The sequence below is a fragment of the Phascolarctos cinereus genome, unplaced genomic scaffold (assembly GCF_003287225.1).
Source record: "Phascolarctos cinereus isolate Bilbo 61053 unplaced genomic scaffold, phaCin_HiC Scaffold_9;HRSCAF=440, whole genome shotgun sequence".
In the NCBI taxonomy this organism is placed as follows: Eukaryota; Metazoa; Chordata; class Mammalia; order Diprotodontia; family Phascolarctidae; genus Phascolarctos; species Phascolarctos cinereus.
In genome coordinates, this window is record NW_027556402.1 from 196,799,788 (window position 1) to 196,816,499 (window position 16,712).

At 40.6% G+C, this 16,712-nt stretch overlaps 1 protein-coding gene across 1 annotated transcript in view; it reads left to right on the top strand.

Annotated features, from left to right (window-relative positions):
- Nucleotides 1-16,058, top strand: part of NOP14 (NOP14 nucleolar protein) — a 60,813-nt gene extending 44,755 nt beyond the window's left edge. The window contains exons 12-18 of the mRNA XM_020992166.1: nt 1,747-1,848; nt 2,509-2,662; nt 7,088-7,247; nt 8,701-8,848; nt 11,191-11,309; nt 11,719-11,874; nt 14,563-16,058. Of these exons, the coding sequence (XP_020847825.1) occupies nt 1,747-1,848; nt 2,509-2,662; nt 7,088-7,247; nt 8,701-8,848; nt 11,191-11,309; nt 11,719-11,874; nt 14,563-14,662 (939 nt within the window). The 3' untranslated portion in view covers nt 14,663-16,058. The remainder of the gene's footprint in view (nt 1-1,746; nt 1,849-2,508; nt 2,663-7,087; nt 7,248-8,700; nt 8,849-11,190; nt 11,310-11,718; nt 11,875-14,562) is intronic.
- The last annotated feature ends 654 nt before the right edge of the window (nt 16,059-16,712 follow it).

Genomic DNA, 16,712 nt, shown 5'->3' on the forward strand with positions numbered 1-16,712 from the left:
AGAACCAGTTGTTTTGGATAAATTGTTAACCCTAGCCTTTGCTAAAAGGTGACAATGATCAATAACAATTCTCCTTACTTCAATCTTAAGTAAAGGGGGAAATCATCCTACTTCTAGATTCTTTTTAAAAGTAGAGAGATAAGGGGCAGCTAGGTGGCACAGAGGATAGAGCTCTGGCCTTGGAGTCAGGAGGAACTGAGTTCAAATGCAGCCTCAGACACATAACACTTACTAGCTTGTGTGTCAAGTCACTTAACCCCATTGCCGAACCAAAAAAAAAAAGTAGAGAGATGAGTATACAAAAAAAGGTGTTAGAAGAAAAGGAAGGGAGTGGAAGTGTCCTTCTGCAGATCTAGCCCTTAGGTAGAGAGAATTAAAGAATTGGAGAGCTGGAAAATAATTCAGTGGTCAGGTAGTCCAGCTGTTAATACCCATATAATCCTGCCTCCCTACCTACATCCTAACCAGAAAGTGACTACCCAGCTGGCCCTGAACACTTCCGGGTCAGGGGTGACACTAGCCCCAGTTGGTAAGAAGTTTTCCCAGAGCTTGAACCAATATTGGTTTCCCTGTAATGTTATCGTTTGATCCTAGTTCTGTTCTTTTAGGCTAAGCAGAGCAAGTCTAATTTGGGGTATTCAGGAGTGCCTTTTGACTGCTCTTGGAACTGTGTAATATAGTATGCAATTCTGGAATTTTAAAAATGGGATCTCTAGGCCAGGCGATGTCATTGCAAACGGTGGAAAAAGAGCAGTGCCTAGCAGTCTGCAGGAGACCTCAGGGTGTCAGCAGCAGCAGCCATCGGCTAGGACATGCCATCTTGGCCACCAGCTTGTTGCTGCAGTCATCAGAAATATATTCTCTGCCATATTGAAGCAGGGAAAAGAGGCTTCTTTTTCCATTGAATGTTGTTAGTATCTCTTACAATGCTAATGATAGATACACTGTCCCTGGAAAAGACAAAAAGAATTTTTTGATAATTGACCAGCATGTCTGCTGAACTTACCAGATTTCTGTAGCCCTTTCCTTTCAACAGCCCTGTGAGGGAGGCAGCAGAAGTATTATTAGCGGGGGCAGTTAGGTGGCGCAGTGGATAGAGCACCGGCCTTGGAGTCAGGAGGACCTGAGTTCAAATGCGTTCTCAGACACATAGCACTCACTAGCTATGTGACCCTGGGCAAGTCACTTAAACCCATTGCCTCATTAAAAAAAAAAAAACCGGATGTGTTACTGGCCCAATTTTAGGGAGGAGGAAACTCAAGTTCACGATGAGGTGATTTGCCCAGGCTGTTTCCAGGCTGGCCATCAGACTCTCAGTTTTGTGACTCCACATCCATTTAATCCAATGGAACAATTAACTGGTCTTATGTCAGCTTTGGCCCTTCTGATTTCATACCCCACCCTGCACATAGGAATTAGTCAGTGATTTCCTGGGTTATGAATCTTCCAGATTAATGATTGCATCTTTTAAAATAACTGGCCATCGGGAGGGACCCAGGGGGACGGGGGTAAGGGCAAAGGAACGCTTAGGAACTGGACTCCTGTGTTTTTTCTGAGTTAACAAGAAGTGTATCTAAATGTATTATAAAACCTTTGTAGAAAGTCACACTAGACCTATAGGTGTATGTTAGCCAGCTTTATGCCAGTTTTTTCTATATATTTATAATCAGCATTTCCAATTCTGAGTCCTTTTTAAAAACTATTCTGCTACTTTTCTGATCTTTTGTTAATAATAAACTTTTTCAGCTCATTTATTTGAAAATTACTGGAATATTATTTCCAACTTCTGACTTCTGGCATCCAGTAGTAACACCTGCACTGGTGTGTATGAGTCAGATCCTCACTAAGGTATGTCACGAAATGTTTCACTTTTATCTAAGACTTTTGCCGTATATCTTTTTTTAAAAAAGGCAGCCCAAGCTGATCAAAGCATCATAGTTCATATTCTGATAAACAAGGTTTTACTGCCCAGTCCTCATCACGATTAACTGTTAAGAATCCTTCCTACCTGCTATGAGCAGTCACCTGTAACAGGAGTTAGCCTGTGAAAGCCTGAAGAGACCACAGCCATTATATTAGGTCACGTAACTGACGTCAGGATAATAAATGCTTTCAGGCTGAGTCCTTGAAACTCTGTATTCCAAACAGTGCTGTGACGCAAATTAGAAAAGATAAATTTAGCAGCTAGAGATTAAAGGCCAGGACAAAGGGTAATCTTCAAAAAAAAGTCATTTCAAGTTGATAATAACTGGGTTATCTTGTTTTGTTTTGCTTCCCTCTGTTGGCTTTGGTAGTTAAAACAAGGCTTATGTTTTTCATTGCAAACTTAAGTACCCTGGTGGCACATGTTAATATGTACTGAGGATCTGCAGTTGTAAGCTTTCTCTGTAATTTTACAAAGGTGGTTCATAAATGACCTGTACGCTGACTGTATAAGTTAATCAAACTGCTGACAGTTTGTAGATCTAAAATAGTGGCTCAGACCTTCTTAATATACTCTTTTATTAGTGCCCTGTCACGTCGCTCCAGGATGTTGTTAAAGGACTGTTTGTGTGCTGCTTATTCCTGGAATATGTATCTTTGTCCCAGAGGTTTGTACCTGAACTTATTAACTTCCTTGCTGGGGTGCTTCACATAGCAACTCCCAACAAAGGTACTCCAGGTAAGTTTCTTTGAGGCAATAAGTAAAATTCTGAGTCCTCATTAGGTTAAAAACTAAAGTTATTATTTTGAAATTTCTAGGTTGGCATTTCAGTTTTATTTTCTAAATTATACTTTGAATTTATATAATTTCTACAGCCATCACAACAGGTGATTTGTTCTTTAAAACTTGGACTCAGAAGGCCACACCTAAGGACCTAAAAGGCCACATGTGGCCTTGAGGCCATCGGTTCCCCAACCCTGATTTATATGGGTCATTTTCCTCTCTCTTTGATATCTTTGGGGTATAGACATAGTCATGGTACAGCTGAGTCAAAGAGTATGAACAGTTTTGTAACTTTGGGCCATAATTTCTAATTGCTCTCCAAGAATGACCGCACCAATTAACAGCTCTAATAACAGTGCATTAAGGTGCCTGTTTTCCCACCGCCTGACCAATATTAGTCATTTTCCTCTTTGTTCATCTTTTCCATCTTTGATGGGTGGGAGGTAGAGCCTCAGAGTTGCTTGATTTGCCACCTAGCTGTCTCAGAAGACATGAGCAGGCAATTATCAAATGAAGAAATCCAAGCTAGCACCAACCATATGAAAAAAGACATTCCAAATCTCTGATAATTGGAGAAATGCAAATTAAAGCATCTCTCATGAGTCATGAAGTCAGGAAGACCCATGTTCAAATCTGGTTTCAGATACTTACTAGCTTTGTGACCCTGGGCAAGTCACTTAACCTCTGTTTGCCTCCGTTTCTTCAACTGTAAAATGGTGGTAGTAATAGTACATACCTTGCAGGGGTTTTGTGAGGATTGAATGAGATAGTATTTGGAAAGTGCTTAGCACATTGCCTGTCACATAGTGGGGACAATGTTATTTCCTTCTTTCTGCAATTTCTTTGATAGGGGAGCGACTCTTAGTCTTCTGCATTTGAACTGGCTCTGTAGTATATAATATCTTGAAAATGAAACTTTTCAGAGAAACTCGCTGCAAAGATCTTTCCCAGTTAAGTTTCCCTTCTGATTTTAACTTGTTAGATTTGTTTGTGTAAAAACTTTTCAATTGTACATAATCAGAATTGTCTGTTTTACCTTCTGTGATCTTCTTTGACATCTTTGGTCATGAACTCTTCCCCTCGCATAGCTCTGAAAGGAAATTTCTTCCTTGCTTCTCTCATTTGCTTATGACATCACTTTTTATGTCCATATCACATATTCATTTGGCATCCAGTGTAAGGTGTTGGTCTATACCTAAATTCTGCCAAACTTCTTTGCAGTTTTTGGCAAATAGTGAGTTCTTACCCTCTAGCTGAGGTTTTTGTGTTTATTGAACTCTTACCGTGTTCTTTGCTTCTGTATATTGTGTACCTAATCTGTTCCACTAATTGAACTGTTTTTAAAACAGCACCAGTTTATCTTAATGATTACAACTTTGTTGTATAGTTGGAGATTTGGTACTGCTAGGCCACCTGCTATTCTACTTTTTTTTCATTATTACACTTGAGATTCTTATCCTTTTGGTCCTTAACATGAATTTCTTTATTATTTTTCTAGCTTTATAAAAAAAATCCTTTGGTAGCTGGGTGTGGCACTGAATAAATAAATTAATTTAGATACTATTGTAATTTTCATTATATTGACTTAACCAACCCATGATGGTTCTCCTTTTATTTAGCTCTGTCTTTATTTCTGCAAATAGTGTTTTATAATTTGATTCATATAGTTCTTGGATATATCTTGGTAGATATACTCCCAAGTATTTTATAGCTTCATCCTTATTTGGAAGGGAGTTTTTCTTTCTAGCTCTTCCCGCTGGAATTTGTAAGTAATATCCATGAATGCTGATCATTTACGCAGATGTATTTTATTTTATATCCTGAAACTGATGAAGTTATTAATTTTTTTAGTTGACTCTTTAGGATCTTCTAAGCAAATCATCTCATCATCTGCAAAAAGGAATATTTTTGTTTCCTTTTTTCCTATGCTTAGTTCCATCAATTTCTTTTTCTTCTATAGCTAGAATATATTTGATGAGATTTTCATTTGTTTACATAATTTGTATTTTGACCTACCATAATTTTACTTAATAGTGATTTCATCCACTTTCCCCTCCTTTCTTGACTAAGACAATGCCTCTCCCTTTCATTTTGCCTTCTGCTAAGATCATCTAAATAGAATAAAACCATCCACAGGATCTCTCATTTTTACTTTTTCTCTAGAACCCTTAAAAATATTTCAGTTTTGAGAAGACATTTGTTTTTTACTGTTCTATTAGTATGTAAACAATTCATCCCCACGTATTCTTTTTGAATTGAATAAATGTGTGTATATCTTTCTGTGTGTCTCTCGACTCTCAGTTCTGTCTTTTTCATGAGGAATGTTCGGAAATCCTCTATGTAATTAAAAGTCCATTTTTTTTCCCCTGTAAGATTCTATTTGGTTTTACCAGATGCATGATGCTTGGCTCTAAGCCTTTATCTTTTGCAATATCAGCTTCCAAATTCTCCTTCCTTTATAATAGCCATTGTCAAAACTGATATGATCCTAACCATGGTTCCTTGGTACTTGAACTCTTTAGTTTTGGCTCCTTGTAGTATTTTTTTTTAAATTTTCTATTTTCACTTTGCCTTCCAGTTCTAAGAGTTCTGGGCAGTTTTTATTTGTAATTTCTTAAAATATGATATCCTGGCATTTTTTGGTCATGATTGTCAGATTATCCAAATTCTTAGATTTTTCTCTCCTTGACTTGTTTTCTAGGTTAGTTTTTTTTTAATAATTCTTGCATTTCTGTATATACTTTTTCTTTTAACATTCAGTTCTTTTTTTATAGTTAAATATTCAGTTCGTTGTTTAATCAGTTCAGAGAATTCAGTTCTTGGTTAAGGTTTCTAACCGTCTGTTCTGAGATAGCAATTTTCTTTGACATTAGCTAATGTCATCCTTAGCTGTTCCATTTTCAGTCTCTTGTTTCACCTCTTACAGGTACTCTTGTAAGCATTGCATCCAGTACACTTCTTATTTTTCTCTTCCAGGCTTTACTTGGGTTTGTGGAGTTGCTCTCTTCCTCGGCCCCTATGCACCTCTCAGTCCAAAGAATTTACTCATAGTATTTAGTGTTTTCCTTGGCTTGCTTATCTCAGCCACCTCAGTGTCTAGATTGAGGGTGGAACAGGGGAGAAGGAACCTGTTCTCAGGTCTTAAGTTAGGAATTGTTTGGCTTCATTTCCTTCTGTGATTTGGTGCGAGGTTGCCTGAATGCTGAGTTGGTTTGGGGTTGCCTGCTTTTCTCCAGGGCCTTTTTCTGCAATTGTTGTGGTAACTCCCAGGATACCCCCCCCCCACTGGCCTCTGTTCAGGGCCCTTCTGTTATTACCATGGGGCTTGCACTCAGGACTGTACCCCTTCCTGAATTCCACAAGGCCCTTCTCTCCCTTTCTCTTCCTTCAGGGTTCAGCTCTTACCATGGGTTCTGGGACTACCCCCAGGCTGATCTCTGCCTCTCATTGCCCTTCTCATGTCTCCAAGCTTGGGACTACCCTTTTCTGGGCTCCAAGAAAATACCATCCTCCAAATGCTTTGGGATTGCTTTGTACTATACTTGCCACCTACCCTGGCTTGCCCATTTCTGGATTTTTGCAGGATTCCAGCTGTCTTCTGTATACCTCAGCTAGGTTGGGGGAGTCTTCATGTCATTCTCATTCCTTTTTTAATTGGCGCACTTTAAAGCTTTATTGAGTTGTTTGGGCTCCTCTAGTTCTACCATTTCCCCTACTAATCTGTTTTTAGTACACTCTTCACAAAAACTCAGTGAACTAGAGAGTATTATTATGTGTCTTACAGATGAGGCTACAATACTGAAGTTCAGAGCTGAAGTAGCATAGCTAGGAAGCATCTGCCTGCTTTTGAACCCATTGTCTTCTGACTTAATCAAATTGTTTCTCAGAAGAGCAGTTGTACTGAATGCTCTCAAAGATCCCTTGTAGCTCTGAATACTGTGAATCATGTGGCCAAGTCCAGGTCATTCCCATTATCTCACGCTGCTTCCCTTTGTTTTATCTAGTGCGAAGAAAGAAGGCGGGATGCTAGGAGAGTCAGATACTCTATTCTAGTAACAGCTCTTAATCCCCCCATTCTTTCAGTCTCCATCTATCCCAACAGCCCCTCTCTTGTGCGTGCCCATGTGCCCTCAGCTCGTAGACCTTTTGTTTCTGAAAAACAATGCAGGGTTGGAGCCTCCGGTGCATCTGGTGTTCTTATTTCACAAGGTCTTCAGCTTTCCAGATCCATGATCCATCATGACCCCTAGTTGTGTTCCTTTGAAATTATCATGTGTCCTATACTTAGAACTTAGAGTTCAGACTCTTTGGTTTGACCTTTTATATCCAATGATGTTCACACGGTTCTTCTTTGTGTCACTGTTTCACCTTGATATTTAGGTTATACCCTGGTGCATCCTTTCAAACCTCTAGGAAGGAATTCAGAATTGCTCCTTGTTTCTGATAAGGAAGATATGGACACTTGGCCCAAGAAAGGCCTCCCCCTGAGTAAAGTGAATGGCCTAAAGGACTGCAGTGAAACAGAAACAAATCACATCAGGTATGTGGAACAGTCTGAAAACACTTTGTGGAATTGTGGGGAGGAACTAGCTGCAAAGCCAGGGCTACAGTTGTGAGCTGGAGTCAGTATCTCTGTTTTGTTCAGAATTTTTCTAGATAGTGATAACACTTCCTATTTTGAAAGCACTTTGTATTCACAGAGTGCTTTCTTTACAACAGTGCTCTGGGAGAGGTAGTTCAATTCAAGTCATTAAACTTTAATTAAGCACCTACCCGGTGCCTGGCACTGTGCTAAGGCTGGGGATACAAATAAGACACACACCCCCCTCCAAAAAAAAAAAAAGGGCAGTCCCTGCCCTCAAGTAGTTTGAAGTCTAATGGGGAGGACAGCACACAAAAGGAAGCTGAGAAGCTTGGAGTGAAAACCAAGCAAAGCTTCTGATGGAAAGGAAGGTAACTCAAGTATTACTCTTCCCATTTTACCGATTAGGAAACTGAGGCCCAGAAAAGTTAAGTGACTTGCCCCTGGTCATATAGCTAATGAGTGGTGGTGCCCATCCCCCGGGCTCTCCAACTACAGGTCCAGGTCTTTGGCCTCCTTCCTCAGGTTCCTGTGGTGCTTGGGGTGTCTGGCTCCTTCTTCACCTCTTGTAGTGCGGACATTTACTTGGCTCTCACTCCTAGCTTGATTTGGGACCCCAGGCTTAGCCTCAGAGACAACCAGCTGTGAGCAAATATTGGCTTGACTGAAAATGGGCATGTGCCCACAGAACCTTAGAGCAGTGTGTCTTCCAGCCCGCTGCCCTCCAGGGTGTCACTGAGTGTGGGAAAAGCCAGCAGATATGTCAGCAGAGGCTGTTGGCAAGGCTGCTCTGATGAACCTGGTGGATTTTAAGTAGCTTGCCATAATGGCCTTGCTGCTAACACACACACACACACACACACACACACACACACACACACACACACACACACACACACACACACGCTTACTCTCTCTCTCTCTCTCTCCCTGATATTTTAAACCCTTCCTAAATTTCTCAGGAATAGTATCACTTATTTCTCCAAAAAAAAAAGAGACTTCCTCCCTAAGATACTTGGTTTAGACCTGAAGCATATCCATTTGACTATGGAGTGAAACTAGTTACATTTTTCAGGTTGTGTTTTCCCACATCTTTTCCTTCTTATTCAGGAGTATATGTATAATTTTCCAGATACTGTCTATTCTTAACTTCTAGGCATGTCTGCCTAGTAGTGCATGTCTCAGTATTAATTCCATCTGTTTGATAGGGCGGGCTACTGCTGATTCCATGTAAAAGGCATAGAAATTTTAATAGTGACTCACTAAAATTAGCTGGGCTTTCTTTAGTTATATTGACTGTTCTCGAGATTGTCACTAAAGCTCATTTCTCACTAGGGCCACCAATTTTTCTTAAGATAGTTAAGCTAAGTTTGTCAAAATTGTTAAACCTGAATGTATGATTCTCTTGCAGATTATCATGTGTATCTGTATGTTTAAATCTCATTAAACGGTGTTTAGCTATGTATGGCACACTACCATCTCTTCCTGAAATAATGAAGCCTGTCAAAGTACTCCTTAAAGAGCACATTCCAGAGTGTGGACATCCCAGAGAGCTGCAAGTGAGTACAATCCTAGGTCATAGAATTGAAAGGGTCCTCAGACGTTCTCTAGTCCAACTCTTTCTTTTTACAGAGGGGGAAACTGAGGTTTAACCTCAGTTCACTTCATAGAGGTTAAATGACTTGCCCAAAAGTCACACAGTAAGTATTGGAGGTAGGATTTGAAGCTGGGTCATCTGTCTCTAGAGCTGATGCTCTTTCCCCTGTACCACTCACTTGTGTTCCCTAGGGGCTTAGCGCAGGGGTAGGGAACCTGCTGCCTCAAAGCCACACGTGGCCTTCTAGGTCCTCGGTGTGGCCTTTTGACTGAGTCCAGGTTTTACAGAACAAATCCTTTTATTAAGGGGATTTGTTCTGTGAAGTTTGGACTCAGTCAAAAGGCCACCCTTGAGGACCTAGAAGGCCGCATGTGGCCTCGAGGCCACAGATTCTCCACCCCTGGCTTAGAGGGTTACACTGGGATTCATCTGGGAAATGGGAACAAGTGGATTTTTCAGCCACAGAATCACAGAATGTGAGTGTTGCAAGGGCCCTCAGTAACCATCCAGGATGACCCATAGGTTATAACATCTGAAAGCCAGTGTTTTTCTTTGATTGAATTTAAACTTACAAATGTCAAGGAAGCTTTCTTCTAGAAGATGTAAAAATGCATGACAGAATAGTAGTGAGCTTCAGTTTATCTTCCTGGAAGTTCTTTATATCATTGTTTAATTATAGATTTTGCTCAGATGAATTTTTTAAAAATTTGTTTATTTAGTTTTCAACATTCATTTGCACAAGACTTTGAGTTTCAAATTTTCCACCCACCTTTCCCCACCCCCCCATCCCAAGATGGCGTGTATTCTGATTACCCCTTCCCCCAATCTGCCCTTCCTCCTATCATCCCCACTCCCTACCCCCCTAGCCTTGTCTTATCCCCTTCCCCTTCTATTTTCTTGTAGGGTAAGATAGATTTCTGTATCCCTTTGCCTGTGTATTTTATTTCCCAGTTGCATGTAAAAACAATTTCCAACATTCATTTCTAAAACTTTAAGTTCCAAATACTCTCCTCTCCTCCCTCCCCACCCACCTTCATTGAGAAGGCAAGCAACTCAATATAGGTTATGCATGTGTAGTCATGCAAAACACTGTCATAATAGTCATATTGTGAAAGACTAACTATATTTCCCTCCATCCTATCCCTTCCACATTTATTCTATTCTCTCCTTTGACCCTGTCCCTTCTCAAAAGTGTTTGCTTTGGATTACCCCTTCCTCCAATCTGCCTTCCTTTCTATCACCCCTCCCTCTCTTATCCCCTTCCTCCCTACTTTCCTGTAGGTTAAGATAGATTTCCATACACAATTGAGTGTGTATGTTATTCCCTCCTTAAGCCAAATCCGATGAGAGTACAGTTCACTCGTTCCTTCTCACCTCCCCCCTCTTCCCCTCCACTGTAAAAGTTTTTCTTTCCTCTTTTATGTGAGATAATTTACCCCATTCTACCTCTCCCTTTCTCCTTCCCCCCAGGACATTCCTCTCTCACCCCTTAATTTTCTTTTTTAGATATCATCACTTCATGTTTAACTCACCCTGTATCCTCTGTCTATATATATATTCCCTCCAGCTACCCTAATAATGAGAAAGGTCTCATGAGTTACAAATATCATCTTTCTATGTAGGAATGTAAGCAGTTTAACTTTAATAAGTCCCTTATGATTTCTCTTTCCTGTTTACCTTTTCATGTTTCTTTTGAGTCTTGTATTTGAAAGTCAGTTTTTCTATTTAGCTCTGGCTTCTCCAGAATGCATTAAATTTCTCTATGTCATTGAATGTCAGTTTTGCCCCCTCATTGATTACACTTTTCCACCCCTAGCCACAAATGATCTTCTTTCCACCATCCTTTGTACTGCCTCAAAGGCCATGGCCAGTGGGTTCCTCTTTTACTTAGTCCTGTCAAGGGAGTGCATACCAAAGCCTTCAAGTAGCCCAAATTTCTCCTCAGAATTTCCTATGAAAATCTACCTTGAGAAACTCTTTTGAATTCTGTGACCCCAAGAAAACTTTACCTTTATAGACCTTAAAGCATACAGGAATGAGAATTATGATTATGAGGAAGCCCATGCACCAGGCTGGAACAGAGGGATTAAGTTTTTCAGTCACAGAGAACTCCCAAAAGCGATCGACTGAGTCAGGGAAACTTCGCAATTGGTGTCAGTGGGAGGAATACCTCCAACAGAAGGATTGCTGTGGCTGAAGCAGTAAGGTCCTGCCTTAATGGGAGGTAACAGAGTCACCCAAAGCAGAAAAAGAAATCAACAGAAATTAGTTGACCTTGTGAAACAAGCTTCTTTGTTTTTTTAGGAGCTGTGCCAAAGCATATTACAAGAAATGGAAAACCAAGGCAAAAATTATCAGCCTTTAGTATGTGAAAAGAGCAAGCCAGTGCCACTGAAGTTATTCACACCCAAACTGGTGAAAGTGTAAGTGTGGAAACATCTCCTGTATGTTAGTCTGAGCCTCTGGACCACAAAAGAGGGTTTTCTTCATTGATTCATCTGCTGATTCAGTAAACATTGATTGATTAAGTGAGTGCTAAATGCTGTTGGAGGGTGGCAACAGTAGAAATATTTAGTAAAACAGCTTCTTTGTCCTGAAGCCTAGGATGCATACTTGCTGTAAAAGAAGCTCATCCCATCAAACACTTTTCTGTTCTGAGAATTCTTTGACACTCAGATACTGACCTGGGGTCTTGAAGGGGATGTGTTGTGTTCTGAGCTTAACTCTGGGGAAGAATCAGCTGCTGCTGCTTCTGACCCAGGACAAAGGTCTAGAGCTAGACTCCAGGAAGCTTGTCCTTCACTTACCTAATACCAGATTTTCCAATTCTAGCCTCGAGTTTGGAAGAAAACAAGGGAGCAGTAAAGAGGAGCAGGAAAGGAAAAGATTAATTCACAAGCATAAACGTGAATTTAAAGGAGCTGTCCGTGAAATTCGCAAAGATAATCAGTTCCTGGCTAGGATGCAGCTCACAGAAATCATGGAAAGGTAATCTATGTTTGTTTTGGTATCACTGTTACTTGTTCTGTGCACTGCTTGGCATTCTCCCACGATCTTGAGCCAGATGGAACAATTGAACAGCTGAGCCCTGAGATCATATTGTTTGCTTGCCCTCCTGGGAGGTGGAGGCATGCAAACGTGGTCCGCCCGTAACATCTGAACTCGGAGCTCCGGGTTGGGCAGCCATGAGAGATGAAGGTAAAGCTGCTTGGGCCTGTGACTTTTTTTCTTGCCTCTTTCACTCATCCAACACATTTCCAAACTGGCTAGTAAGAAGACTTGAAGCCATGTGGCTCTGAGACCAAGTTAAATGAATGGAGAGGGGTATTTAACCTGGAAAGGAGACGGTATCGCTCTCTTCAAATGTTCGAAGGATTGTCACAGAAGAATGATTAGATTTATTCTTTTTTACTTCAGGGGGCCAGAAATAGCAGTTGAGTTAAGCAGACATTTTTTTAAGGACCTACTTTGCAAAAGGTGCTATGCTGAGCACTGAAGATACAAAGAAAGACCTAAAACAGTCTGTGTCTGAAGAACTTAAATCTCACCCCCGAGGATCAGAGGAGGCTTTGCATCGGGCCTTCAAAGGAACTCAGGAGTCTAAGAGTTGGAGGTCCCAGGCATGGGGGAGTGGAGGCAGCTGATGGTATCTCTTACTGAGTTTGGGGAACACCCAGTAGCTCAGTTTACCTGAAAGTTGAATTTACAAGAAAAGTAATATGAAATAAGCCTAGAAATACAGGCTGGTGGTTCCCTAGTTGTGAAGGAGTTTATATTCACACAAAAAGAGGTCATATTTTATCCTAGAGGCCATAGGGAGCTGCTGAAGGTTTTTGTGTTGGGGGGGTGACATGCCTGCACTTTAGGAAAATTAATTTGGCAGCTATGTGAAGGATGGGTTAAAGAGGTGAAAGACTAGAAGCTGGCACCCCAAGTCAGAGACTTTTCAGTCAGGCAAAGAAGAGGTGAGGAGGCCCAAACCTCCATGGGTAGAGAGAAGAGATGCTGTAGAGAGTGGATCTACAAGACTCAGCCTCTGCTTTTCTGTGGGGGTGAGAGGAGCAGCAGAGATGACACAGACTGAGCCTGTTTAACCAGAGGGATGGGGTGAAGTTTTGGGGGAAAAGCAAGTTATTTTGGACATGTTAAAATATGAGATGACAAAGGGACATCCAGGTAGAGGTATTGCAAGCCACCGATTGGCATTGGGAGCTGGAGTTAAAGAGAAGGATTATAGGCGGTGGATGTGTAGATTTGAGAGTCATCTCCATAAAGATAATCAATGAACTCTTGAGATATCAAGAGAGGGAAAATGATAGAGAGAAGGCAAGGCAAGAACAAAGCCAGAAGGGAGGGGAGGGGAGGAGGTGGACAGTTATCTAGCAAAGACACTTAGTAATTACTGTCAAACTGGTAGTGGGAGAGTATTCAAGATGGCATCCTGGTCAACTTTGTCTAAAGCCAAAGAGAAGTCAGGAAGATGAGTAATGAGAAGGCCATTAATTAAAACAACTAATAAATTTTTGATAACCTTGGAGAGAATAGTTCAGTCATGTAATGAGATTGGAAGCTAAATTTAGAGATGAGTAAGTGATGAGGGATTGGAGACAGCACATATTGCTAATCCCTTCTGGGAGTTTGACTTTGGAAGGGAGAAGAGATATATAAGACATTAGGATATGGAGTTGACAGTCTGCGAAAGTTTAGGGGGGTTTGTTTTATTTTAAAGGATGGGGGTGTTTGTGGGCAGACAGGAGAGCCTGTGGATAGGAAAGACTGAAGAAGAGCCAGAGGAGAGATGATTGAGGGTAATCTCCTGGGCTTAAGGGCATCAATACAGAGGAAGGTGATGGCACAAATGGCCACCTCCCCCCTCAGACCAGAAGAAAGACTAAAGGAACAGTGTCAGAGAGCTTTGAGGTGTGGGGCAGAAAAAAGGGAGCTCACGGCAGGCAGCCTCTGTAAAAGAAGGTAGTCCTGCTGAAGGGGAGCGATGTGGGACAGAGATGCTCACAACGCTTTCACGTGCAGCCTGAACCAGATGGAGATGGAGTTATTGGGGAATATTTAACAAAATAAAAATACAAGAAAAAGTAGATAATGTTACATGTTTAAACTTCAGTCACTGTGCTGCCTGCAGGGATCCTTACCCTGTTTCTATTTGAGTTTTACACCCCTAGTGTCAAAGACTTGGGAAATCTGGGGTAGCTATTACAGAAAATGTAATGGAAGGGTCTGTCAGGGTTTTAAAAAAAAAAAACCATGCCATGCAGTAGTGAGAGCCCAGGGGAGCTTAGAGAAGGTCAATAGGTAGCAGTTTCTGGGCAAGTAAGAAACAATGGTTAGAAGGTGTCAGGGGACAGATTTTAGGAATTTCCTAATCTTTGAAGCCGTCTGCCAGTGAAATTGGTTGGTGATGTTGTAGAAGGACATTCATGCTTCAGCTAAGACTTCTGAGGTCCCTTCCTACTTCAGAGGATTCTAAAGTCCTATACTATTGATAATTTTGTTGTGTAAACATTTATTGACTACCTCCTGTATGCAAGCTTAGATTAAACTGTTACTGAGGTAGAACTACATAAATAAAATCAAAATCACTTGATGTATTCTGTCTTACAGGTTCTGTCTCTTGGTCTTATTTGTACATTAATCCTGTTTTATATTTTTATTTTGTAGGGATTCTGAACGAAAACGAAAAGTAAAACAACTTTTCAGTAGCCTGGCTACCCAGGAAGGTGAATGGAAAGCCCTGAAGAGGAAAAAGTTCAAAAAATAAGTTGTTTGAGTAGAAAATAATTTATTTTATGTTTGTATGTAAGCCAAGACTATTTTGAATTCACAGTGAATTTTTTTATCAAAGTTCCATGGACAGAACTATGCATCTCCACCCATTGTGCAAATATAAGCTCTAATATACACGCTGGGGCATTGCTGTAGTCAAGTCAGCTCCTTAACTGTTAAAATATAAATGATTTTTGGTGTATTTTTGTAGTTTAATAAAACCTCTAATTAGAAGGAAACAGGTTAATTTCTAACTTTGAATCAGTGGAGAGGCTCAGTGAAGGTTAACCAGCCGGCACATTTCACTTCAGCCTCCGTCTCAAGTGCACTCAGACCCTTGAGTCCTTAGAATGTCCAGAATGAGGAGTGCAGACCTTCCTGACCCATTCATGACCTTGCAGGGCCTCCGAGTTATAATGTAAAACAGCAGTTCACAGCATAGAGCACTTTCAGTTTGAAAGGCGTAGGAATTTGGATTGAGGTGGGCTGAACCTAGGACCACATAAAAGTTGTTTTTGAAAGTAAACTGCTGATATTGGCCTTTTGTTGTTGTTATTTGTTTCTTCCATATTGTAGTAGAATATTGATTCAGTGATTGTGGATTGTTACTTGGATTCTCTGTATATTACACATAACTGTAGAAGAAAAGGACAAGAATTCAGAGCTTACACTCAGGCTTCAAGTGTTTGGATTTAAAGAACAGGCAAAACTTGCTTACAGAGAATCAGCCTAGTTATAAGCCAACAAGCATGTATTGAGGGCTTACTTACTATGTGCCAGGCAGAAGGACATGTGCCAGCCATGACACAGCTACATAGGTCCCCTGTGGCCTTATTCACACAATGTGCCATCTCTTATAATTGTCAGCTTTTCTGGAACTGTAGGCTGGCCCAAGTAGACCTCAAACATGGGGGTTTACAAAACTTTACAGCCCTTTACAAATGCTTCTAAATAAACCTATTGAATATACAAATCAAGAATTAAGCCAGGTGAAGATACACACACTTTGGTAGATACAATTCCTTTGAGGCATAAGTGTTTCATTTATGGGTTCATCAGCCAGTCTTCCTGTTTCTCTCTACATTTACCCTTCTCTGTGGGAGAAAGGGCACAGTCTAACCAAGCTGCCTCAAAAAGATCTCTTTGGGCTCTTCAGTGCTTATAAAGAAGGAATGGCTAAGCAGTTCTTGGTGTTGACACAGGTCCAGAGAAGTTACGCTTTTAAAAAAATTGTTATTAAAATGTAAATACATAATAAGAAAAAAAGAAACATCAAAAACATATATTAAAACTTAAATATAAAATAGGAAAAGAAAAAAACATGTCGTGTGTACAGCAGAACGTAAGAGGATTCAAAGTATTACATAGCAATAAATTTCCATTTCAAGAAAGCCTGTATGTTGAATACTATGTGTTGTGTTGAGAGCCGTCCGTCTTTTTGCTTCTTTGTAGATTTTCTTTTGTTCTCTGCTGTACACTTTTTACTTTGTTCTTTTTTCCCCTTTTCCACCCCCTCTCCTCCCAAGCTACAATTATGTGTGGTTGTATTTATTTATAGATATATACATATATAAACATATGCTTTCCCTAACAGATTGAACTCCTAATCATTGTTTTTGCGTTTGTGCGTATGTCTTATTTCCTATCCCTCCTGACTCCTGTTACTTCTGCTCCCTATCTTGCCCTCCTGTTACTTAACCTACCCCCCCAACAATCCCTTCCTTATCCTCCCATTCTCATTAATCTAAACACCCTTCTGTATCCCCCTTTGACCTGTTCCCTTACTCTCCCCTCTAAAGATCCCTCCCTTATCCTCTCCCCTCTCCCTATCGCCTCACTAGTTTATTTAGAAGACTTTTATGCTCTTCTGGATGTGTATGTATTGTTCCCCTCTTAAACCTATTCCCAATGAAAGTAGGTCTCCAGAACTAACAGCCCTCCTTCCCCACCTAATTCCTCTGCCTCTGTTTTTCCTCCTGCCCCTCATTTGTACAAGATAATTACTCATTTTAGCTGTTCTTGAACAGTTTTGCTTTTTGAATTTG